The sequence below is a fragment of the Xylocopa sonorina genome, chromosome 10, assembly GCF_050948175.1.
Source record: "Xylocopa sonorina isolate GNS202 chromosome 10, iyXylSono1_principal, whole genome shotgun sequence".
NCBI classification, from domain to species: Eukaryota; Metazoa; Arthropoda; class Insecta; order Hymenoptera; family Apidae; genus Xylocopa; species Xylocopa sonorina.
Window position 1 is genome coordinate 11,174,859 of NC_135202.1, and position 24,426 is coordinate 11,199,284.

Genomic DNA, 24,426 nt, shown 5'->3' on the forward strand with positions numbered 1-24,426 from the left:
TCCTAAAAATATGTACAGCTCGAAGTGAACCGCGCGCCGCTGAATCGCTCGCGCACCCTCAAGTTTCTCACCCCTGATTGTCGACATTCACGCGCCTTGAATGGAGTCTGATAACACTCCGTAACTAGGTTTAATCCCGTATCGAATCTGGCTACGCGGATTAAACCGATACTTGCCCTAATACGTACCAAGTTCTCCGCAACGCTCGCACCCTCGTCACGTACCCGCCGACTAATACGATCTATTCCGCCGGCGCTTTTCGCGCGTTTCAACCGGACACCGTAAATTCAGCGGGCGTCACAGCGAGCCGCATCATTTTTCATAAAACCGATTCGTCGTCCGGTCGAACTATTTTTCACCGTTTCGTAGGGACCACGGTTTGCTGGCCAACACTGTCACCAGTCGGTGTAATTTACAGCTGATTAAGCTCTTCCACTCTCCTCGCTCTCCTCGACGCCTGGAAACCGGCGGTGGAAATCGTTTCGCGCGTTTATCGAACCGCGAGACATTATTCATTCACCCCTCTTCTTCCCCTGTAACTCGCGAATCGAAGAAATGAGACGCGTGAAGAGAGAATGAAAGGAGACGCAACTATTACGACCATCTTAGGTACTCCATTTAAACCAGAAATTGGAACGCACGATGTTCGCCCCGGTATCTCGCGACACGTGTTCCATTGCCGCGTACCGATCCCTCGAATCGATAATGTTTATGTCCTCGGACAGGATGGAAAACGCCTGCCGTTCGCTTCGATTAATCGATCGTGGGGGAGGGAATCGTCGGATAAATCCGGATCACGGGGACTTGATTGAAACGCGAGGGCACGCTGGAACGTCTGCGAGATTCCGAATCGGTTCTGGAGAACGGAGAAAGACGAATGGAAGACGAAGAACGTTGAAAGCGAGAAACCTACCGTGATAATATCGTTGATGCATCGATGGTCGCCAGGTGGTCAGCGTTAATTGCAAGTTTTCCGTAATGTCCGTGGCCCGATGACCCAGTTCCCGCAGGATGGTCGCGCGCGGAACGCACGGAAATTAATATCGCAAGAGCTCGGTGGGAATAAATAACGAGCAGAGTCGCGGTCCGCCGCGACACGTTCGAGAATCACGGATTCGGCCCGGAGAGCTCCGTTATCATTTACGCCAATTAAGTTTGTCCCGCGTAATGCTACGATATTAGCCTAACAAAGTGGCGGTGGTTGCTCGCGCGTTTGTTTTCTCCCGTGCCGTTTAATGCCTCCGCAGGAATATTAAAGCGCGGCGCTCGTCTGGGGCCCTGGGGAACATCGGAAACGTAGTTAAGGCACATTAGTATTAAGGAGGCCGCCGGTCTCCGCGTTGTTCTCCGCTCCGTTCGCCATTTGTTACCCTGTGCGCAATCTCGTTTGCCCTCGCGGTTCTCGAAACGCCAGCCAACGGACGCCGCGGTCCTGCACCGTCCAAGGACTTCGTCGTAAAAATCGACGGACTCCGATCGAAATGTGGTCGAACGTTTTCGAACCTGGCATCGATTATGCCTCAGATCGTGCCTGATCGTAATTGCTCCCCGTAGCACTGGCCCTGTATCTCGCGGGGCTCGTTAACGCTCGTAAGCCGTGAGTTAGTATCGTCGAGCGTGGATAAAGGGAGAGACGCGGCGTTGGTTGGCGGCGCGGCGCCGACCGGATTACCCGAAGTTGGCTGAAAGCAATAGGGCTTGGTTAACCGTGACACGGGCCGCGTACAGCGGCATATTTCGATGTTCTCGCGTACTTTGCGTAATTACCAACTATTCATAGCCAGCCGATTATCTCGGCTGTTCTCGATTACGGTCTCCTCTTACGGTGTAATTTGTCTCGAGCGTCGGCGCGCGCCGATCCACGGGGCAAGATCTGGGAATTAATTCGAATCGACTCACGGTTAACTCTCGCCGCCGTGAATACCGTTAATTACGAACACCCGTGGGATACTTTCAGCCAGCGTATCTACGCGCGACGGGGACATTTGTAATTTCCACGCCCTTGTTAACCACCCGCGCGGGATGTTCGCGAGGATTAATCCGAGTTAAAGTAGAGTTATGGGGGCGAGCGCGAGGGTGGATCATTCGGATTAAGCCAGGGGCGATTCGAATGATCGTTCGCGACCCTCGTGACCGATACGACCCCCCGGGTATCTCCGTGTCAACGCGACGGCGTCGAGATAAGCGACGTTGTTCCCAAGACGAATGCTCGTCCCTCGAAATCTCGCTGCGACTGTTTGCTCGACGTCCGCCTCCCTCGCCAGTGATAGGCGTATCGATCTTGTTCATCGTTCAACCATCAATCCACGGCCACCCCCTGTTCGTTCTCTCCTGGCGTCTGGCCAAATTTTTAGCGACCATTTCCCTGGATCCGCGATCTCTCTCGAGCGTCCTCCGCGCGCGCGGCTAAGAACGAATCCCCGGAGCATCGCGTCGTTGCCTTCCGATCGACGAATTTCCGATCCGCAAAGGGCAAAGGGGTTCGCGCGACCAGAAAATAAAACCGTAACACCGTTCGAGACCCTTTGTTCCGGCGAAAGTATCCCACAAAAGGGCTGCGAGAATTCGATTCCAGCGAGGAGGAGTCGCGCGCGCACACGCGTGGCTCTGTGTGTGTCTGTGGGCGTGTAACGTGCTTAAGAACGACGGTAAGAAGCGCGGAGAAATTCCGAGCACGCAGTTCTGGAGTAAACAGCGTAGACGCCCGTCGTCGAAAGGAAGCCTCCTCCGCTTCGGCCTTTACCGAGGGCCGTGAAAGGACTCGTTATTATTTCGCTTTCTCGTAGCCGCGTACGTAAATAAGCGAGTATATTAGATTCCAAGGACCGAATGACGGTGGAAGTGTGTGCGCGCCGTGTGAAAATATCGAGAGATTCGCCGTCGCCAGGGCGAATCCCATTTTCCACGCCAATTTCCACGGAACACGCTGCGTGGATATAATAAAAACCGAGCACGAGGTGTCTGTACCCGTAGGAAGCTTCAGCGACCAGTATCGCCGTATTGCCGTAATCATGAATAATCAGTCGCGCGATTGTCACCGGAATCCCCGCGACCGATAAACCGAGGTGGATCCTTTCGACGACAAATCGAAGGGAAACATTCGTTCTCTCTGTCGTCGCGACGACCACGTTCCAACTCTGCGAGCGTCATAGAAAAGAGAGAGAGAGAAAAAGAAACACTCGACGAAAGGAACACGGTGGGAACGTGGAAACTTGGGTTGTTCCTCGAGAGCCTCGTCTAAAGAGGATCCAAGCTCGATAGGAAGTTTCACGGGACCCGAAGTCTATCTGGGAAGAGAACTGCGTGCTACCATAATGTAGAAAGGGAACGAGCCTCTGGAAAATAGACGTAAAGATAATAATATCCAAGGGTAAGTCTGTCCCCTGTCCAACTTGATTGTTCCGTCATTCCGACAACATCTGAAAATGTCGATGGTATTGAATAAAAAAAAAAAGGAAGAGGAAAAGAAAGCAACGAGCTGGTAGATCGCGAGCAGAGATGGATTAATATTTCCGAAGAAAATGGCCCGGAAGCTGAATCAATTTTCCGTGGCATTGCGCGAGGGGAAAACATCAATGGGAATCAATGAGGATTCCACGATCGGCCGTCGATGGTAGAGGAGATAATTTACCGTTCGATGTTTGAAGCAGAGGCGAGCGATCGACGAGAGAACGTTGGTGGCGTAAAAAATTGGTGGAAAGAAAGTTGCTCGTGGAACGGTGGGGGTGGGGGATGAAATCTCAATTGACGCGGAGGCGGTGCTCGAAGGTGGAAAAAGGGGTGAAGAAGCCGAAAGAGGGTGCGGTGACAGAGGACCGCGAACTCCCTTCCGTTCGCAGCCACTATTTCAAACTTCTGCGGGAAACGTAAGAATTTATAACTGGTGACGCGTTATGCGGCCCTCCAACCACCCGCGAAACCTGGCCAATGATTTATTTGTCGCAGCCGCTTTTTCATGCACTCCCCGACGCTTTCCAGCCGGTCGAAAAGCTGGCGTGCCTTCTTTCGCGTCGCAGGTACGCCCAGGCGGAGCCCTTTGCCCAAACAAACGCGAAATACTTTTTACAAACGCTCCGAGTGCCAGTGTTTATAAGTAAGCTACGGTTAAAACAGCCGAATGGAATCTCGAAAGGAATGAAATTAAACGAACGCGGGCGAAACTCGAGGCGAAGGGACGGTGGAAACACAAAGGGATGTATTTAATGAACGATGATGAATATTTCACAATTAGCCAGCTCGAGGGGATCAAAGGGCACCGTTCTTTGAACTTGGAAAGTCAGTCGGATTTTCTTCGAGGCTCACTTTTATATTGTGCTCGTCGATCTCTCGTTAAATTTCGAGGACGGAAGAGTTCGCGTTTTATTGCCGGGGGGTCCAGAGGCAATCTCGTCGCGTCCCAAAGTGTCGTAATTTGACTTATACCGGTCGTTTCCCGAAGAATCGTTCCGTCCGGCTCGTCGCCGTTGGAGGGCTCGTCAGTCGTATAAAAGTTTTGCAACGTTAAAAAAATTCCCAAATGCCCAGGGTGCTCGATTAATATCGCAAAAAAGCAAAAAAAAAAAAAAAGGAACGTAAAGAGTCTCTTCGTCGATGCTTGAAATTTGAAGAGACGAGACGTACGAAAGTTAGAGAGGTGGTCCAACCACGCGCGGTCCACTTCTACTTAACCGCGCTGCCAGCTGACGAATTCTCTGCGCTCCGAAGCGAGATCCGCGGCAGAACCGAAACCAAATTTCCAGTCGAACATATGGGTTGGTCCCTTTTTCCTCTCCGCTCTCTGCCAATTGGAATAATCAAAACTATCTCTCCAATTATTCCGAATTAGTCGCGCGAAATGGCCGGTTCTGGACATCGTTACCCCTTTTCTCTGAATAATTCGCGTCCCAACAACCGCGTGAAATACGCCCGCGGGCGACAATTCGTGTAATTCTGACTGGTGGAAAAACGCACGGAATCCGTAGAATGCTCGTCCATTTCGTCGGGTCGTGCATACCGCGGCCAATAACGAGGAAAACGTATATGTTCCGGGGAGTCGAAGGCCGGGAATCAGAATGGCCGACTGGCGTGTATCCGCCGGAGCTTTTTATCGTGCAGCTGCAGCTGCTCGCAACGCTGAAACGAACTGTTAAAAGTTTGCTTCGTTTCGAAACGGATACGCCAGCCTCCCTGGTAAACACTGTTCTATTCTCTGCCTGGTCGTTATTTTGCTTTTACCCACGCGGTATCGATTAATCGGATCAGCAGCGCGCGACTGGAGCCAGAGAAACGGAATAGCGAAAATCTGTTTAGCCGAGGACACGCGACGTTAATTACTTGGCAATAGTTTTTCGAAATTTCCATCGCTTTTGTCCACGTCCCTCTGATTCGGGGCTCGAGTAATTCGAACGGTTAATTATATTTATCAGACGATCGACTCGCCGATCCTAGCAGACAGAGAGGGTGCTCGACGCCACGATCTCCCGAGTGAATTGATAATAGCCCTAGAAATTAACAAGGTCTCGTTGAAACCTCGTCGGATATCGCGTAATTACGACCAGAGAGCACCGAGAGCGCGTAATCGATGTCGTGGCAATCGCAAGAACGCGTGCAACCACCCGCTTCGCATAATAATAGCCACGTTACGAATGAAAAACGTGGCGTAATCAACCCGCGTCCCCTTTAATCAGATTCAATCCACCGATCGTCTAGCGTTTCCATGGATATAATTTCACCTCCTTTCCAATCTGGACCGGTTGACCGGAACGCAAAATCTAACCGTTTTTCCTCTCGGTCGACGCCGCGGCTAATCCATTGACCGTGTCACCATCCCCCGCCTCGCTCTTTCTCTTTCATCCCAAACAGAACGGCCTCCCTCGGCGTTGGTTTGTCACGCTTGTCCGATTATCGACGGATTAACCAGCGGCTCGCGGTGGTCGGTAGTGATGCAAGCGATGCGGTTGGCCATCTATTCCGGACGCGTCCCCGTCGCAACCCCGTCGCAACCCCGTCGCGACCTCCCGAACGTGCAGAACGTACCCCTCCCTCCATCGCGCCCCGCTCAGGTAATTATAAAATCGCGATAATCAACCGAGCGACCGGTACTTTAATTACTCGCGACCGTTTCAGCCGGGACGGTTCGCGAGAGCCGGTCTTCGGGTTCATCCGATGGCGCGGTCGGGAGGGTAGGTTTTGCGAAGGGCTCGGGAACACCGGCAGAAAGGATCGCTGAAAATTTCATCCGGCAATCTGGGAACGTTGATTAAATCACGCGATCGACTTCCCGCCGGGTCTCGAAGCTATTTTCCGGCGTATTTCTGCCGATCGAACGGCGAGAAAAAAGTCCCGGGGCCGCGTTGGTACACGCGATGGGGAAGTTTTACGCCGCGCCCGGACAGAAATCGAGTTACGCCGCGATTTCTCCGCCTTATGAAAGGGTATCGATATCGATAACAGGATAATGGAATTCCTCCGCTCCGTCGAGCTGTTCGTTCTTAGAACGAGATTCGTCCCAACGTAGCAGAAATTGATTAGCCGACGTAGCCTTGACGGAAGAGCGATCCGGCGCGCCCCGTGCCGGCGTTGGAACGCGGACGCTGCTAACGCGATAATCCGTAGAAATATCGATCCCCTGTCGCGCTTGGCCGAGGTAACGCTCGATAAAATGTGATCGAGCTGCGGTGGCACCCGGTCGCCACCGGCTCCGGATGGAACCGTGTTGCGGGCACCACGGGCATGTTTAACGCGGGCCACGGCTTCTAATTACAGGCTGAGCGGAAAAGTTTCGCCGGTAAAATTAAGTCGAGGGTTTACGACGCGCGCCGTGGTAACCGTTCGACGCGTAACGGTCTAATAAAGATGAGCATTCGAGGGAGAAGAAAAAAAAGGAGGGCCAAGTTCCACCGTGCACGGAGTATCGATTCGTCGAGACGATGGAAACACGTGGCGACTGGGACCCGCTGTGCACCGCACCGGAACCGACGCCGGTTAAACGAACAACAACGAAACGCTGTTTACGCAAATATTTGCAGAAACCACCGACTACGTTTCTTCTATGCGTGTTCCTTGCGTACGATTACGAGTCGCGCGTTAAACCGCCAGCGTTTGCTCGTTAGCGACGACGCAACGCAACAGTCCTGCGGTGATATCGCGTCAGGTACCAGCTCGACTTATCTTAATAAAATCCACGTGAGCGAAGGTGGCGGGTACCAGAGTGAAGATAAAAGACGGGGAGGCTCGTTAACAGCGACGACGATAACGCGCGACGATAAATCTCGGGTGCGTGCAGTACCGGGTAAAAAAGAAAATCGACTTGATACGCCTTCCCTCGCGGTACCCTCGCGGTACCCTCGCGCGTATCTCCGCCCGTATAATTGCACGTCGCGCGGACCCCTCTATTTCAGCGAAATAGGCAGGGATTTCGCGACGCGGGCCCGCAACGCGCGGTGGCAATCTGTAAATTCCCCGCGGATATGCCAGAGGGTCGAGGGGGGATGGTGACCAGGTGGTTTTCGGGGGTTTCTCGAATCCCGAAAATTCAAGCGGTCGACGTTCGATCGCATCGAGAATCGGTTCGCCGGCGACAATTTGTCACGACTCCCTGGTCGTCGATCGTATTAGCCGGCGGCGGATCCAGAGGGGTGTCCGCGACGGGGACCCACCCCCTGGCGACCGCTACGTCTAGCGTGGAAAGTAAACGACGCGAGATTACTAAATTACCGTCAATTATTTAATTACCGCGACGACCGCCGCGGTAATTATCGCCGCCGCTGTACGGATTATAGATTTTACGCCGGACAAATCCGTTTAACGCCGTCCGGAGCCGCGTGTACGCGCTCTCTTTCCCTCTGTCTAGCGGCGACGGAAAAGCGCCGTGTATCGATCGGCGAGGCTCGTTACGCACGGCAAAAACGAACGACGTTTCTCTTTTTTTTCTCTCTCTTTCCTCTCTGTTTCCCTCTGCCCCTGCTCGTGACGAGGCGTCACGCGTGTGCTCGCGACCGGACTGTAATTCCGGCTCGCGTCCGCGCGAGAAACGACCTGACGTTCTTTATTAGCGGCGTAAAGAACGGTATTGCCGCGGGCACGAAGCCTGTGTTCCAGTCGAACCGAATGAATTACACGCTCGACGTGGACCAGAGGGGCCTCTCCTCGGTGAACGCGATCATTGCGCGAGCGGCGCTCGCGACGCAAAGTAACCGATGCAACGTAAACAGATATCTGGGTGCCTGCATCCCCATTTGTATGCTATTGCACGCGGTAGGGCTTCGCCTGCAGCTTGTTGCACCGAGGACTGCATTATGGATTTAGTAATTACCGGTCGCGGAATTTTCGGGTCCGCGTGTCGTGCGATCGGTCATCGTTGACGGTACGACGCGTGTATTTTAACCCTGCAGAGTTTCGCAACCCCTACCAAATTTCATAAATGTTCGAGGATCGCGAACGAGGGTTGATACGTGTCTGCAGAGTGTATTACGAGTTAACGAGTCGATGAACGTCCATTCGACTGATTGCATCGAGCCTCTTGCTAGGCTTTTTACGACACGTTACGTCGAAAGCGTACGATTAATTAGAACGTATCAATTACCCCTGTAATCTACGGTCCGTTGCGTCACCCTTGCCTCTGGCACTAGGGATGCCTGGATTAAATATGAATAAACTCGACGGTCGTCGATAGCTTCGCGTTCGTTTCCATTCGGTCGCGAGCTCGTCTTGGTGTCTGACGGCGCGAACGAGCATGGCTCGCGTGTAATCGAAACGGTTAATTTAAAAGTTCATCAGGCCAGGAGCCGAAACGAACGGCGACAGCGGCGGCGGTGGCGTCGGCGCTGGCGACGCGGGGAATAAAAAAAAAAGCAGGAACCGCGGCGGTGAGCAATTACTTTTGCAATTATTTTTAATAAACTCTCAAGAATTAATTGCGTTAACCCGCCGGTGGGCTGGTGGCCGCTAACGAAACACGAGGCGGCCGGCACAAAGGCTTTTCACGCGGTCGAATGCGAGGAACTCTCTCCAGCCCGACGCAGTTTTTCGACGCAGCTCGTAAATTGCATTCGAATCCAGCTGCGTATCGCCGTCGAGAATACGCGTTTCGCTCGAATAGAAACCGACCAGGGTAAAAATCGAAGGAACGATTAATAATCGCCGGTGAAATCGCCTGGATAAACGAAGTATCGCGGCGGAAGCTACGACGACCCTTTGATTTTATGAACCGCGAGGAGATTGGGGAAATTCGCCGGCAGTTGAATTACGGTGGAAGATGTTGAAATTATCGTGGCGGGTCGTGCAGAACGAGCCACGAATTCGGGCGAAACGAAAACCACGGATACCGTCGGCTGGGCTCTGCAGCGTCACGTTCCCCACGGCGAGTCAGCTCGGGACACGTTCGCGGCGCAGCTGCACGTGGATGCACTCGAAAAGAGCCTCGCAGCGAGTTATTGGTTTTGGACAAATACAATAGGCGCGCGCGATTGACATAACGATACTCGATCCTCTTCCCCGCCCCTCGGCGAACAAATTGCGTGACAATTTTCCCTCCGCTGCGCCTCTATTTCCTCTCCGCGCACCCTTTTCCGACTCTCTCGAGCAGAAGCCACCGTCGGATACGAAAAAAAGAACAGAAAACACAGCGAAAACATTTTTCAATCTCTCGTTAATTGCTTCGCACCTCCTTTTGTTCTCGTCGAGTATAATCTCACTACGGAAGCGACGAACTTTTTGGGAAACGATCCAACATTCGCGAGTCGTTGGGTCCTCGCTCGTCAAACCAGAGATTCTAAAGGATGATACACGCGTGATCGTGACGATCGGTTCTGCGTAACGCGCCACGGACGAAGCTGACTCGCGCGCGCGTTAATAATGCGAGGGCTGTTGCTGCGACGCTAATTCCGCGTTGGTCGTTCTAATTGATCCGGCCGTTCAATTATTTCCCCGGCATCAATGTAATCGCGCCGTCTGCCTCGATCGCTCGTTGCTGCTCTGCGTTTTCGATATTACAACCAGCGATCGTCGTCGTTCTCGCTGTTTCCATCGAATCGACGGTTGTTTCGCGAGATCGACTGGTTCTCGATGATGAAACTCGACGCACACCCTATCGCGACCTACGCCACTTCAAACGAAATCAACTCTCCATTGGATCTTTGTTAATTCAGCGTCAGTCTGAGTCGAAATCGCCAGAATTCTCTCCTCGTCCTGGTGACACGTGCGCGAGCTAACGCAAGAGGGTTTCCCTCAGCGAATTTTCGAAGGTAAGGCAAGGAAGCGCATATGGGTTTCGGACTGCAATAGCAAGGGCCAGCTCGTTCGAAGAGGAATGGCGGTCGCAGGACACACGGCGGACCTCGGTGACCGCAGATTTATGAGGGCCGAGTTCACCGTTGCGACGAGAATTTCGAATGTTTTGCGGCGTGACCGGCGGAAAATAATGCGCTTGACTGGGGCTCGCCAGTTTAATTACTTTCGCGGATAATTGATTCGGGGATAACGTTCGTCCGCGACCGCCAAGTGGCTGGCGTTGGTCGACGTTACACTGTGCAGTTAACTTTAACGCGTTGGAGAAGAGGACGTGTTCAACGAAAGTGAAAGTTTTCAATAGGCCGCATCAAGCTTAAAAAGCATAACCCATGGTCGTTTGGGGGTAGAAAGTTCGACAGGGATAATATTAACGTACATCGCTTCGTCTGATTGTTAGTAAAAATTCTTCGACAGCAGCGCGTTTGAATTACAGCGAATTTTCGGTTACTCGTTATCGGGTACAGCACCACGGTCCGAATATTCGCGGGAGGCTAGAGAGGAAGGATTTGCATCGAAAAGAAGGTACCCCTTTTTTGCCCGTCGCCGCTCAAGCCGCATTAACCGTCCCGCTAGACCGAGGGCAACAAAAGAAGCGAATGATTTAATTCACGGACGGAATTAAAAGGGTTAAGGGTTATCGCGTTCTCCCCCGCGAACTGGTCGTAGTTAAAAAGCGAACGGAGTCTTGTTTACGCGTTACCGTAACGACGACTCGAGGGTGGAAGCGTCCTCCGCAGTGCGACAGCGTTCTCCAAAGATGCCGCGCGAATTAGCAGCTTATCTTCGTAACAATTACACTTTGGGCGCGCAGGAAACGCGGCAGGGTGGTTCGTTTAAATTAGTTAGCTCCGGTGAGATCGCGTGTGCATCGACTCCACGGAACGTACAGGTATATACGTGCCCAGCTGCGCGGCATATCGCATTTTCCAGTTGGAAAACTAACGCCCGCGAGGGCGCCGCCACGGAATAGAAATTGGTTACGTCAGATGACCGACGAGCGTGTCCAAAAACCGAACGGGAAAATTTATGCGAGTTATTCGAGTTACTCGCAAACTAAATTTCCCAGCAGCTGTCCAACCCCCGTCCATCGAACCGTCGCTCCCTGTTCGTGATCGAACTTACCGATCGCGGACCGGCGCCGTTGTAACCGAATCACCGACCTTTTTTTTTTTCCTTCGATGAAAACCCCGCCCGGGGAGGGCAAAAAATATTTCTCGAGAGTAATCGCGTTCGCCGCGCGGGTTGTTTCGATCGATTAACCGGCCCTCGAAAGAGAGAGAGAGGGGGAGAAAGAGAGAGGAACCGCTCTGGCCACCTCGCCGTGACGGGGACCATCGATTCCCGTGTACAAAGACGTTGCAGGAAAAGAGCAAAAGGTTGAACAACCAACGAACGGATCGTTCGACGTTTCTGTAGTTAGCGGAATGACTTGGCCGAAGGAGTCGAAGTTAAATCGGATTATGAAAGTTGCAAAATCTACGCCGCGGTAAATGGTATGTGACATGAAACGTGGAAGACCTCGTTCGAGTTCGCGTGCATAAAACTTTTTACGACGGACATCCTGAGATTCGCCACCGGGGGGAAAAATTCATCTTCGAAGCTGAAATCTATCGCGAAGGACGGAGAGGAATTATGGAAATGAAAGGCGTGCTGGGGTTTGTTTGCGTTAATGGGAACGTCGTTTCTCTAAACGAAGTACACCGAGTTACAGAGAGATAGAGACTGCTTTTCATTTTCATATTACTTGGAAAACTCGGTCCTACGATCGTTTTCTGCCACGCTGGGAAAACCGTCGACGCAAACGTGCGAGATGAGAACCTTTTAGGGGTTTCGATGCAACTTCGTTTTTTAACCGACGGCCACGGTCGATGCAGCTATCGATCAGGTCCCTATCGAAAGCATTGGAACGACGAATTACAATTAGCGCGAATTAACGAACTCGTCGATCATCGACGGGACCATTCGGTTACGGTTAATTGTCAGCAAAAATATTCAAATATTTAGCGGCAATAACGAGCGCCATTATCACGTTACACAGGCGGAAGTGTTGCCTGTAACGCTAGACCGGCGCATTAATACGCGATTGCGCGGAAATTAATATACATGGTAGAGCTAATTTACAGAAAGAGCTACACAATAGAATACATCGTGTCGAATGCATTTATTTACGAGCCGATCCGCGCGAACCTCTCCAACATTTTACGCTGCGGGACTCGCTTGTTCAGCGGCTCGCGAATCTATTTATCCAAACCAGAACCCCTTTTCCCGGTATTACGCAATTAACCGCCGCGGGGGCAAACTTTTCGCCCGTGCAATTAAGTCCTCCTGGTCCGCGGCCGGTGAAATTCGTTACAGATGTCCTCATAAGCGGCTGGGAAGTCGTTGGCCGAGATGAGGGCAAAAAGTTTGCGGATGAACCGGCGGAACGGCGGCGGTTCATCTCGGACGGGCGGAGGAAACTTCCGTGGAAAGACTTCTGGAGACGGTTTGGCTCCTCGGTTGGACGTCGTCGGTGTGCGTCATCGTCTAATTTTGAATTCTCGTCGCGATGGATCACGTGATGCCACGGCGACATGCAACTCGCGGGCCACCTTCGAGGAACGTGTGTTCCGGAAGTAATAGCGCAACCGAAACTCGTGCAGTCGTGTACCGACGCGAGTGTTCGGGGCGGGTGGAAATTCGCGGTCGGACAGGCCAGGCGAGATGGTTGGCGGCGAAAAAGGAGATGCGGAAACTCGGAGGCACGCTCTTTCGTACTCGAGTGAGCGTAAATTATTCGAAACGTTACTACTGAAGCTCGCGCGATGGTTTAATAATGCTGGTAAATTATGAATTCGTTTAAACGAAGACTACGGTTCGCGCGTAAACGACGCGACGCGATATTACGATATTTCCGTCGCTTAAACAATTCATACGAACCGCAGAAACACTTGTAATGATCCGGTTACGCGTATCCGCGCTCGCTATCGATTCGGTGTGTGCATTGGAAATGCATCGGACGCGGGTATCACGTGTTGCGCGTTTATTACAAGTTTCCGGGACGGTGCGGCGTGTAAAACAAACGGAACGTTTCGCCCGTAAAATCGCGCGCAAAGCCGAATGTAACTTCCGGAATTATCGTAGAAGTTGTATGGAGTGCGCGTGCATACCGAACTCTATACAGTTTGCGAGCGCGTCGGAGTCAGTAGAGAGAGAATTTCAGTGTCCGTGTCCACCGGGTTTCACGGACACCCGATTTCACGGGTGGTGGAAATCCGCCTACCCAGAAGATCCCTCGGTTCAAAAGGGGACATCGCGGAACTTTACGGGGGCGTTCGAGTGCTAAAACCTTAAAGTGCACGCTGCACACCCGATGGCGCGAGATCGCGAAGAAAAGAATATCGGCGAAACGTCCTGTGGGTTTCTGAACCGCGACGACGAGGAGGATACAGCCGGGTTTCCGGGTGGACCGCCAGAAATCTTGATTCACTGATGAAAACGGATGAATAGAAGTAAAACGAAACGAGAGAAACGCAATTTAGGGAAAAAATAGTAGCCGGATCCGGTTGAATGGAATATTGTGAAACTCACGTGGAAGCGGCTACAAACAACGCAATTTACAGTCCAATCCCTCGCATCTCCGGTGCTCGTCGGGGGCTGAAAAAGCAGCGGTAGCAACAACGAGAAAGGTCGCTGGGAAAGTAGCGCGCGGAAGGGTCAATTCGCTGGTTGGGCGGGCGACCCAAAAACTGATCGTCGAAATTTATGCGAGTTGTTCGAGTTGCCCAGGGGTAAATACCGTGCATGCTCACCCTCCCTATCTCCCTCTCTCTCTCTCTCTCCGCCGACACACTCGGTTTACTACCTACGCCAGGATAGGTCGAGCCACCTGCACGATCCATTGGTTTTGCGCGGCCGTTTCTGTGTAGCCACTGTATATTCGCGTAGATTAGGTTTCGCGCGACACGGAGCGCTAATGAACGAGAAGGTATCGTTCGCACGGAACCGAGGAGGGGAGAAAATTTTCAAATTTGTGTTTACGCCCTGAAGCTAACCCACCCCTTGCTCGCCGCCCTCGCTGCGCTCGCCGCGGTGGTTCCTCCTCTCGCGGCGACCGCAGCTAGCCTACCCCGGAGCAAATGAACGCGTAAATACACCGCTCGTAAATACGAGCGAGAGATTTATTCCCGGCGTTCTTTCTCCTCTTCGATTTTTCATCGCGTCCAACCCTCCACCACCGCCCTTCATCAATCGCCGGACAGTTTTTATTTAGACGCGCGGAGAACGATAACCAAAATATCCCCTCGCCAGTTTGAACTGGCGAAAAGTCGCGAGGAATTAGCCATCCTTTCGCGCGACAAAGCTTTCGAAGCAAAATGCAACCGCCGTTGAAAGAAACCCGGTGCGGGTGTTGCCAGTCGCGCGTTTTTCCGCGGACGCGCGCTCGCACCCCGCGGGGACGGAGAGTCGCGCGAACAAGAGGAAGACGGGGCGAAGGCAGCGGAGGCGGTGGATCGAAATAAGCACACGGGAGAGTGGTGCACGTGAAAAGCTCCGGGCGAAGAAGCGTTGGTGCGCGAGGGCAAACACGCGAGCGCACTCCTCCCCGATATTACCGTGGGCCGTGCAATGTATATCCGAGGTAATTTTCTCAGTCACGTAGAGGTTGGGATGTTTTGGTTGGTAATATCAAGCCCAGCGGAGAGAGACCCGGTGCTACCGGCCGCAACCCCCCATTCAACGAGCTCTTTTCTCCCTGGCCAGCCACCCCTGGCCTTTTTGTCCGCCGAACCTCGTTGACTTCTGACCATGAAAGGGGAACGAAAAGAGTGGCGACAAAAAGGGAGAGAGAGAGATAGAGAAGAGGAGAAAGAGACGAGGGAGAACATAGATATTTCGCGGCTCCTTACTTCCGTTCTCCTTTCCAACTCGCGCGAACGCAAAGGAACCAGCCGACGAACGGTGGTTGTCCCGTGCTTTGTTCGTAACGTGGTTTGTTGTTTCGTTTAACAGAGTGAACGGAAACGGGTTACATTCTTCAGCCTCGTTCAGTTGCACGCTCGAAACGGCTTGAAATAGTTGGCTGCACGCGTTGCTCGCTCGTTCAGATTCCCAAAGACTCGACGAACTAGCATTAATGGATAGCATAGGTGGTGGGCTCGATCAAAGGCTCTCGTGGCCATTGTCTACGGCGAACGAGTTATCCCGTGGAATTGGGACCTTTCGCTGAAACCGGTTCGTCCCGCATACCGTGCGCGCATACATATTTCCAGAGAAAACAGAATTCGGTAGCGCCCGCTGCGTTCTCGAAGTTTGCAAAGGGAACACGGATCGGATCGAGGGCACGTTGCGAGCGGGGGCACGTTGTAAAGTTGGGGTAACAAAGGTAATTCGCAGGCAGCTACGCATTATTAGATTCTTTCGCGTCGAACATGTTGACCCAGACCGGAGAAAGTTGGCTCCTCTATCGCAGGACCACGTCGCTAACCCGACGACCTACTTCAGCCCTCGTTACCAATTAATTGGACGACCGTCGTCTTCCTGGCAACGATGTTAATTAGAGGTTATTACTAATCGAGCGTCCTTGTTTTACGACGGGAAGTTTGCTCGTCCCAGAGAGAGACGGGGAGAGAGAGAGAGAGAGGAAGACTTCGAAGAGCATATTAAAGGAAGCAAACAGGCTCGTCCTCTCGTCTCCTCTCTCGGCCCTACTGCCTTTGCTCGAGTGCATTTGCCATTTTCCACGGAATCGCGAAGTTCTTTTCTCCCCGTTTCTTCCGTCCCTCCCCTGCACTCCTTCCCTCTCAACGCTATCTTTATCTTCATGTTTCGTTCAATAGGAACCCGTACTTTTACCGCAAACACTGATAATCGATTGGAAACCATAATTGGAAGCCGCCACCGTACGTGAAACAATTAATTAGACCTTAATTAGCGCTCGGCCCAGTTTCAAAGCCCCGACGGGTGGATAGGTTCTAGAGGAACCCGGGACTTCGTCATCGTATTACCCTCGAAAACTCGTGGAAGAGATAAAAGGACAGGATTCCGTTTAATCCTTTTTCACCAGCCACTGACGAGACCTTATCGCTACGTAATTATCCTGCCGCGCGGTAAAATACGATACGGCTAATTCCAACCTCTTCGATAAAGTTAATTCAGCTGGTAGCTCGTCGAAACGTCGTCCTCCCCGCTCTACCCATGTACTCGTGCACATATGTAACGCATACAGGTGTATCCGTGGAAGTACGCATCGCTCTCGAAACGCTTCGAGAGACCCCTAGATGTTTATTCTCACCCTTGTACGTATCGTCCCCAGCAGGATACACCGGGGGGTGGCTCGATAAGATAAAGAAAAATATTCAAAGCTATCTGCGACGAGCACTGTATCGTCCTTTATCCCGTTAACGACGCGAACGCTCGCGTGGATAACCCTGGCGAACTTTCCTCCGGTTTTTTGTCCGCTTCCGGTACACGCATTCGACAGAAACAGCCTTGCTTGCCACGGTTAATGGAGAAAGAAGCAGGGTACGAGGCAAAGGAGACGAAAAAAAAGGGAAACAGAGCTGTGAAGTCGTCCCTGGCCGTCCCCTTTAATTCGGTTAGAACCGATCGACCTGATCAATCGCGACTCCAGCCCGATACTTGGACGATGTACGCCCTCCGGGGGATACCCTACGCGGACGGAGAACTAATCACGGTGTGGAAACTCGCCACCGTTCGCGACCAGTGGCCCGGTTCGATTGTCGCTTTTGAAAATTTCATTCGACAACGTTGGCCAAGCATTTCCGCCTGGCTGAAATCGAGTTTCATACGATACTCGGAAATCTGAATCAATTCGACGCGGAGGTATCGAGCCCCACACCCTATTTCCCCTTGCCGCCGCCCCTCCGCAATTGTGTATCGTTTGTAAAAAGGTGCCGTTCTCGCCCCGTTGCTGAGCTCGCGATTGTCGTTACACAGAACGTATCCAATTTGAAAATACTCCATCAACCATCGACTCTGTGCACCCGTACAAGTGCTCGCGCGCGCTTTCAAGCACTTTCCGCGCCACGCGCAAACGGGAGTATATGGCTCGTAGAGTTCATAGCTAGTTACACGAAACACTGTCCCACGATTATTCCGTTTAGTCCGATCGGTCATCATCCTCGCGGTGTTCCGAAGTAGTTTCAGCGGGCTTTGTCACGCGAGAATGCGCAAAGTTCGCCGCTGAGCTCACCTTGAAACATCGTCTCTATTGGACTCTCGCTCCATCGATACAAATTTCGAAAGCGATGATGAAGCAACGCGCCGCGGAAGTTGAGCCAGTTTCGGAACGACCGCTTCCGTGGCACTTGGAGCACCACCGGACCACCGTGTGTACAGAAGCCCTGCTGTAAATCTATTATAAACTTCGAAAGAGGCCGGGAACGCGCGAGAAGCCTCGCGCAAAGTCTGCTATTGCGATAAATTACCGTTGCGACTGATATATAACGAATCGAGAAGACTCGACGAGCGCTTTTCTATCTCTGTTCGAGGATTCTCCCAGCGGGAAATGCTCGTTGAAGACGTTCCTCGTACTAACCGTGTCCCACGTGTGTTGCAGTTACGGGAGTACACGTTAACCGAAACGTATCACGAAGACGACGTCGAGGTGGAGTTCGTCAGCAACGACAATCTACTGGCGAACAGCCCGACCCCCAGGGGGATCGATCCGAACAGAGACCTGAACGAGGCCATCGCCGAGGAACGAAGGGAAATGGACACGCAGAGATACAGGTACGTACCTCTTTCTCTCACTCTCTCTCTCTCTCTCTTTTATTTTTATCCATCGGATACCTCTCCTCGGATTGCGTCCGACGACGCGAACGACAAGGGACCGGAAAACAGGGAAGACCGGCGGGACAATTTGAAAGTCTCCGAATTACCATCAGTCGCACGTGCCGACAATGGGAATCCTCCGAGTAACGATAAAACGTTCGCTGCGAAAATAATATCGACAGACACGTCGAAGCCCGCTACCGGAGCGTCTGGATAAAAAGAATAGGGTTTTGATACCGAGAAGAGCTCTAAACGTCCCACGTGAACCAGTTCGATTCTGCTCGCGACAATGGTGGCGGTGAAGTTTCAGAAATAGGTCGTGAGCAAGCGAATACTTCTCTCTCTCTCTCTCTCTCTCTCTCTCTCTCTCTCTCTCTCTCTCTCTCTTATATATATATATATAATAGATGGTTTAGGTCAGAAACCTGGAAAACTCATTGAATGAACGCTTGCGCATAATGGACAGCCCCGGTCTGAAGGGTTGAAAACCGCGCGACAATATCCAGGGCGCGACGAAAGGAGTCCTGGAAATGGGGTATCATCGGGAGAGTACCGGCTGGAGAGCAGGTTCCACTTTAAGCACCTTAGCTTTTTCAGGGTTCTTCATAGAGGAACGTTCGAGGATCCATCTTACGTTTCCCTTCCCCCGCGTTACTCTGGATCTTTCGCTCTCGGACCCGTTCATATCATTACGAAATCCTTTCCTCCGTAACCTAACCCCCCTTACTCGCTCTATTTCCTTCTTTAACTTTTACGATCGAGCCAGCCGATTTCACCGAGGAAGTTCATCTTTCTCCGCCTCCTGCGCCCTACCGTCTATCCGGCTTTGTGTTACGTGAAACGCACGCGGAATCGTTATTTTCCTCATTTTACTCTCTCTCTCTCTCTCTCTCTCTCTCTCTCTCTCTCTCTTTCTAATCTATCGAAGGGATTCGAAAAACTTCCCCAGAAGTTGCGCGCATTTTTCACTCCGCGAGCTCTTTACATCCAGCGAGAAATCTGACCTGGTATCTCCCCAGCCGCTCCCTGAATTAGACTAATTGCACCGCGTTCGCAGTGGTGTAAGTACGGGGAACGCAATCGACCAGCGAAACCGACGTTCGACTGGCCTCCTTTTTTCCGTGCACGCGCCCCAGCTCGTACATTTCCAGCCAACCTGGACGCGATTAAATAAGAAGGACACCGACGCCGCTTTTCTATCCAGCCGTGAACAGGATTTACGGCCTTTGGAAATAATTTCGCGACACGCGGACCGGTAACAGTTTAAATCCACCGTCGATGCCAGCCCACGTTCGATCTCCTATCTGGATACATCATTCTCCGGGATATTATTTATCCGTCGTAAAGCGGAACCCATGAAAATGCAATAAGAGGCGACCGCGAATCAAATATGTTTCCTGCCGCGGCGGACCGATTCCCCCGGGTCAGCGTATACATTTGACATCTGATACCCGATAACGATATTACTTTCCACGGGCCGGCCGATTCGCGCTGGCAATTTCTGCGATACGCCCGAACAAAGTAGAGTGCCCTTATCGTAGTAATATCCGGTCAGGGGCCAGACCAGAAGCCCCCGCGCGACCTGTCCGTCCGTCGACGTGATCGTCTTGAAACGAACGAGCGCCCGCTCGTAACTTTTCCCTTACTTTATACTTCCCTCTTTATACTCTCCCGCCGAGTCTTTCATCTGCGGATCTCCCCAGTTGCTCCTCCGGATACTCCCGGATACTCCAACCTGTCGCCCCCTTTTTCGGCGATTTTTATTTAATCAAGTCCCTCCCCGCGCTATCAGACAGCCGACGTTCATTGTACGTCGAAATCGAATCGAGCAGCCGATGAACGTTAAAGGCGATTCCAGGTATCGAGAGATCGGGTAGAGATTCGGGTGGGTCGATTAGAATCCACCGAATTCCGATTCAACCCTACGCGCCAGGGGCTGGAACGTTCCTCTGGCGGCAACTGCCATTGTCATCTTAATGTTTCATCGACGTTCGCTAGGACGTGGTGGTAGAATTCATCGTTTTTGGAGCGCGACGAGATCTTGGAACGAAAACAGATCGGACAATTAGATAGGCTCGAATCGGTAAACCGGGGAGTCACGGTTCAAACGTTATCGGAGAAAGGCCGCATGGATCGGTTGAATACATTTTTTCCTTTTTTTTTTTTGTTGTTGTTGTTTTATTTTTTTATCCGTACTGCGGGGTATTGTTTCGACGAGGTGAATAGAAACACAGCCGCGATACCGCCTGCTTCGGCAGCGACGAGCATAAAATACGTTGCTCCGGGCGCGAAACTTTTAACCAAATTGGAACACCGTCCAGCGGAAAATATATTTTTTTATTGTTTTTCGGGGTTGATGTACGAGCACCTTCGCGCTGATTACTCGGAAATGGCCAAATCTACCGTGAAAGAACGATTTTCGATCCTCGACTCTCTCGTACACTTTGGCGTTGCTCTTTGGAGCCTCCGCTCGCGTGATATCGTAACGCGCCTTTATTCGCGGCGAGAGAACGTTGATGACAGGCTCCATGGAAAAGGGGGACGCTGTCGCGTTTGGCGCAACAACTCATTGAAGCAGCAGCTTTAGAAACGTTTCTATAGCCGTCGACTACCCGCGCAAGGATGCATCGACGATGAAAAAAATGGAGAACCGTTGCCGGCCAACTACGAGGCCATGTCGAATGATAAAGTTGTACGCTGTCCCACGTAGATGCTATTCACTCGAATGACCCGTTTTCCTTTCCACGAGTATATTCTCCTGATTATTAGAGCGACGAATCCCAACCAAGATACCAGTTAGAAACCTGTCGTAGGATGTTAGTCGATGAAAAACGAACGTTCGACAGTTGGACTAATCCATTCTCGACGTCTCGTGCGATGTGCATAGATAGATACAGTTTGGAACAGAAGAAGGGCGGAAAAGGGAGGAAAATACGACGACAAAGATGCCAGTTATGATGCCTGTTGGGAACGACGCGCGTTTGGAAGGGCGCCAGCCCCGCTGGTGGAGGAACGATTACCAGAAACGACGATCGGTTCTTGCATCGAGCGGCCAAATAGTACCGCGTGGAATCGAAATCCGCGATAATGTCGAGAGGAGATTGCAATCGCGTTACATCTCGATCGTTACTGCGTGTCATCGACTTCGAACTTCGTCGAGCCGCCCCTTTCCTTCGCGATACTCGTACCTCGCGAATTATCCCAACAGTATGTAATTGTTGTTCCCACGAATATCTGCAGCTCGCTGTTAATTGTCGAACAGAGGTCGAGTGCCTTTTAGCGATCGAACAAATCGAATTAAACATCGCTCTCGTTTCTATCCGCGGGAGAACTCTGAATTTCTACGGAATTAACGTTAATACGCGTCCCATTATACGAAGCGCGAATTATACCCAGCGTTTCGATGAAAAACGTTGGGAAACAGGCCTGGAAATATTCCAAATTCGTGACCGCGATTCGCGATGAATATTTGAGGGGGAAAAAATACTCGATAAACGTAGATGACACCTTCGAGGACTCCACGCAGCGGTACTCGCAAAGTCCCCGGAAACGAACTGGAACCGGAAGCGGTCGGGATCCGGGAATTTACGTTGGCTGTCGGACACGAATTTATACCATCGCGAGCATTTGCATTTTAAAATTGTCCCAGCGGACCGCGGTAATGAGCGATATGAATTGCAAATTCGGATATAATACCCTGCTTTTCGTAAATATATTTTCAATTGCCCGCGAAGGTGAAGTTCCGCTTAATTGACCGTCCCGTTTAAGCGACAAATCGTTCGCCGCGTTTTCGTACAGTTCTCCCGTCAGCATCGATTGATATCGTTTCGCGAATTCTCTTACGCCTGGCCATCGCGTCGTAGGTCGCGAACAATCGCCATCCTTGCTCGAGGCTTTTTCCTCCCAGATAAAAGCACGATATTTTTAACTAAGCTTAACGATCCGCAACAAGCTACAAAAGCTCCATTGTTGACCGAGCCAGCCGTTTTTACCGAGAAAATGCAAAATTTTCGTCGGTACCGAAACGCTACCACGATCGTAACTTCACGCCAGCTCGACTTCTTCTTTACCACGGCTTAACGTGCTCGGCAATTAAGACGAGGGACAAGATTATTGCGCGGCGACCTGAGAGTTGTTGAAAACGTGCCACGGTGGTATTAGGAAAACCGAGCAAAAAACCAGGTTAACGGTAAATCACGCGAAAGAAACGATTCCCTTAAAAGACGAGGCGATGGATCGCGCGTTGCGACCGCGAAAACGCGGAGTCGTCTCCCCCTTGGTGCGTTCGCACCACTTTCCCTGCGGGTGGCAAACGAAAAGCAACGACAGTTAATTTAATTCCAGCGAAATCGTAGTTTATTTCGATGCTTGGCGAGAGGTTTTTTAAATCCCGCGGAGCCGGGACGGGGAAGGACGAAGCGAAAAAGTAGTTTCGCCGGATCCGGCGTAAATGTAAATTATCGCTTAAGGAGGACAACGCCGTCAACAATTTTTAATATAAACGAGATCATTAATAATAAGGACGACGTAAATGAGCTACGCTGCTTCCTTTCCCTTCGTTTCTGTTTTTTTTTCTTTTTATTCTTTTACCTCGTTGCGGCAGAACGATGCTCGTCCTCGTTTCTTGAAATACGCGTACTCCTCCCTCACGGCTGGTCGACGTTCCTCGGCTGAAAAATTCATTTCCACGTCGCGATCGCGTCGTCGGGACGCCCACGGCTCGTCGGCCGGGAAAATCGCGTCTCGATCGATCTTAAGAGGCCTCCGCCGCGACGAGAAGCGCGCGCGTTCCTTCCGAGTCGAGGCGTTCGCATCTCAAAAGGCAAATCTCCGGTTATTCCCGTGGCGGACGATCGAGCGAACGTACGAATCGCGCGAAACGCTCGGCTAATGGAAACGGTGGAAACAAAATTCAGGAGCCGCGTGAAACGTCCGCGAAGCGAAGAGACCCGCGCGAAAAAATCGTCGGACGAGATTGAAATCATGCAAATGCCAGGGAAATAAATTAAAACCGTACACACGGCTGCGTCAGCCTGCGGGACGTGTGCGGTCTCGGTAAATTGGAAAAGCATCGGATCTTTGGATATCCTCGTCTGGTTAGGTCAGGTTAGGGACCTCAGGTTGGCATCGGATGTGAAATTGCTCTGTCTGGATCACGATGTAGAAGGGCGCGCGTCTCCTGTTGATTTTCGAGTCTACGGATTGCTCGTCAGAAACTCGAGGTTGCGAATACCAACGAGAGACGCGACTCTCGACGATCGAACGGTCCGGGGAAGAGGGAAACGAGGTTGAACGAATAAGTTTCGATTTGTGAAACAGGAGTCGCTGTTTCCTTCCACCTTCCACCGCCGTACTGTCTGCCGCTCGTTCCTCTTCGCGGTCTCATTGTCCGTTTTTCCCAGCTACCCCAGGGTTGGGCTATGGACGTCGCGTACACGCGTAGACATAGCAACCGTAAATCAACTCTCGAAATTGTTTTCGAGTGGCGGGCACCCCCCGTCCCGGGTTCGGCAAACTCTCCCCGATGTCTGGAAATTCAAGTAACGACTCACGGTACGCGGACGAAGCGGAAACGATGACGCGCGCGGTACGTTCCCGATAATTTCCCCTTCCGTGGGAAAATAACCGAACCGTCGGACGAGATGCACGGCTGATATACGCCGGCGTACCGCTCGCGGACGTTTTCAATAGATTTCGCGCTCGAACGCGATAGAAGAAGTTTCCACGGAATCCGTAACCGGCAACTTTTCTCCCACCGGAGGGTATAAAATGCCAAACTTTGCGAGTCCCGCCGCGCTGAGGCAAACATTGTTCCTCGTTTAATTATCGAAGTTGAGTACCCGCATAATTAATACAGTAACGATGGTACGGAACGAGGCGAGACTAACGCGTAAGAGAAAAATTGTACGAGCGTGACCGTTCTTCGTCTCAGGTACTGGACGACGACAGGAAGCGGTCAGGCGGTGACTGAACTACCGCGGGACAATAAAGCAGCGATCATGGACAGCATCGCCTCCTCGTACGCGTTGCAGAGGCCACGGTACACCGCGACACCGCCTTCCGGCAGCTCGAAATTCGACGGGAAATCCGGCTGGCCTTACTATCAAAAGTACAAACAGACCGCGGAGGCGCAGAAGGCTCAGATCTTCGAGGACATTCAGAGGAAAATAGCGAACACGACCAGCGGGAACGGTCTCGTCCACTCGTGGAACTCAACCGACATCACGACCCAACGTCAGCACAGGCTCAGGATGAAGCATCATCGATTAACGTCCAAAGGGAAACGCTTGAGAACGCGTGAGTAGATCATTCTCATTCAGCGTACTTTTAGTGCATCGATGAAAACCTTCGATTGATCGCCGCGGTATTTCCATGCACGAT

At 51.9% G+C, this 24,426-nt stretch overlaps 1 protein-coding gene across 1 annotated transcript in view; it reads left to right on the forward strand.

Annotated features, from left to right (window-relative positions):
• Positions 1–24,426, forward strand: part of LOC143428503 (spondin-1) — a 112,091-nt gene that overhangs the window by 87,018 nt on the left and 647 nt on the right. The window contains exons 5-6 of the mRNA XM_076903434.1: positions 17,831–18,003; positions 23,978–24,342. Of these exons, the coding sequence (XP_076759549.1) occupies positions 17,831–18,003; positions 23,978–24,342 (538 nt within the window). The remainder of the gene's footprint in view (positions 1–17,830; positions 18,004–23,977; positions 24,343–24,426) is intronic.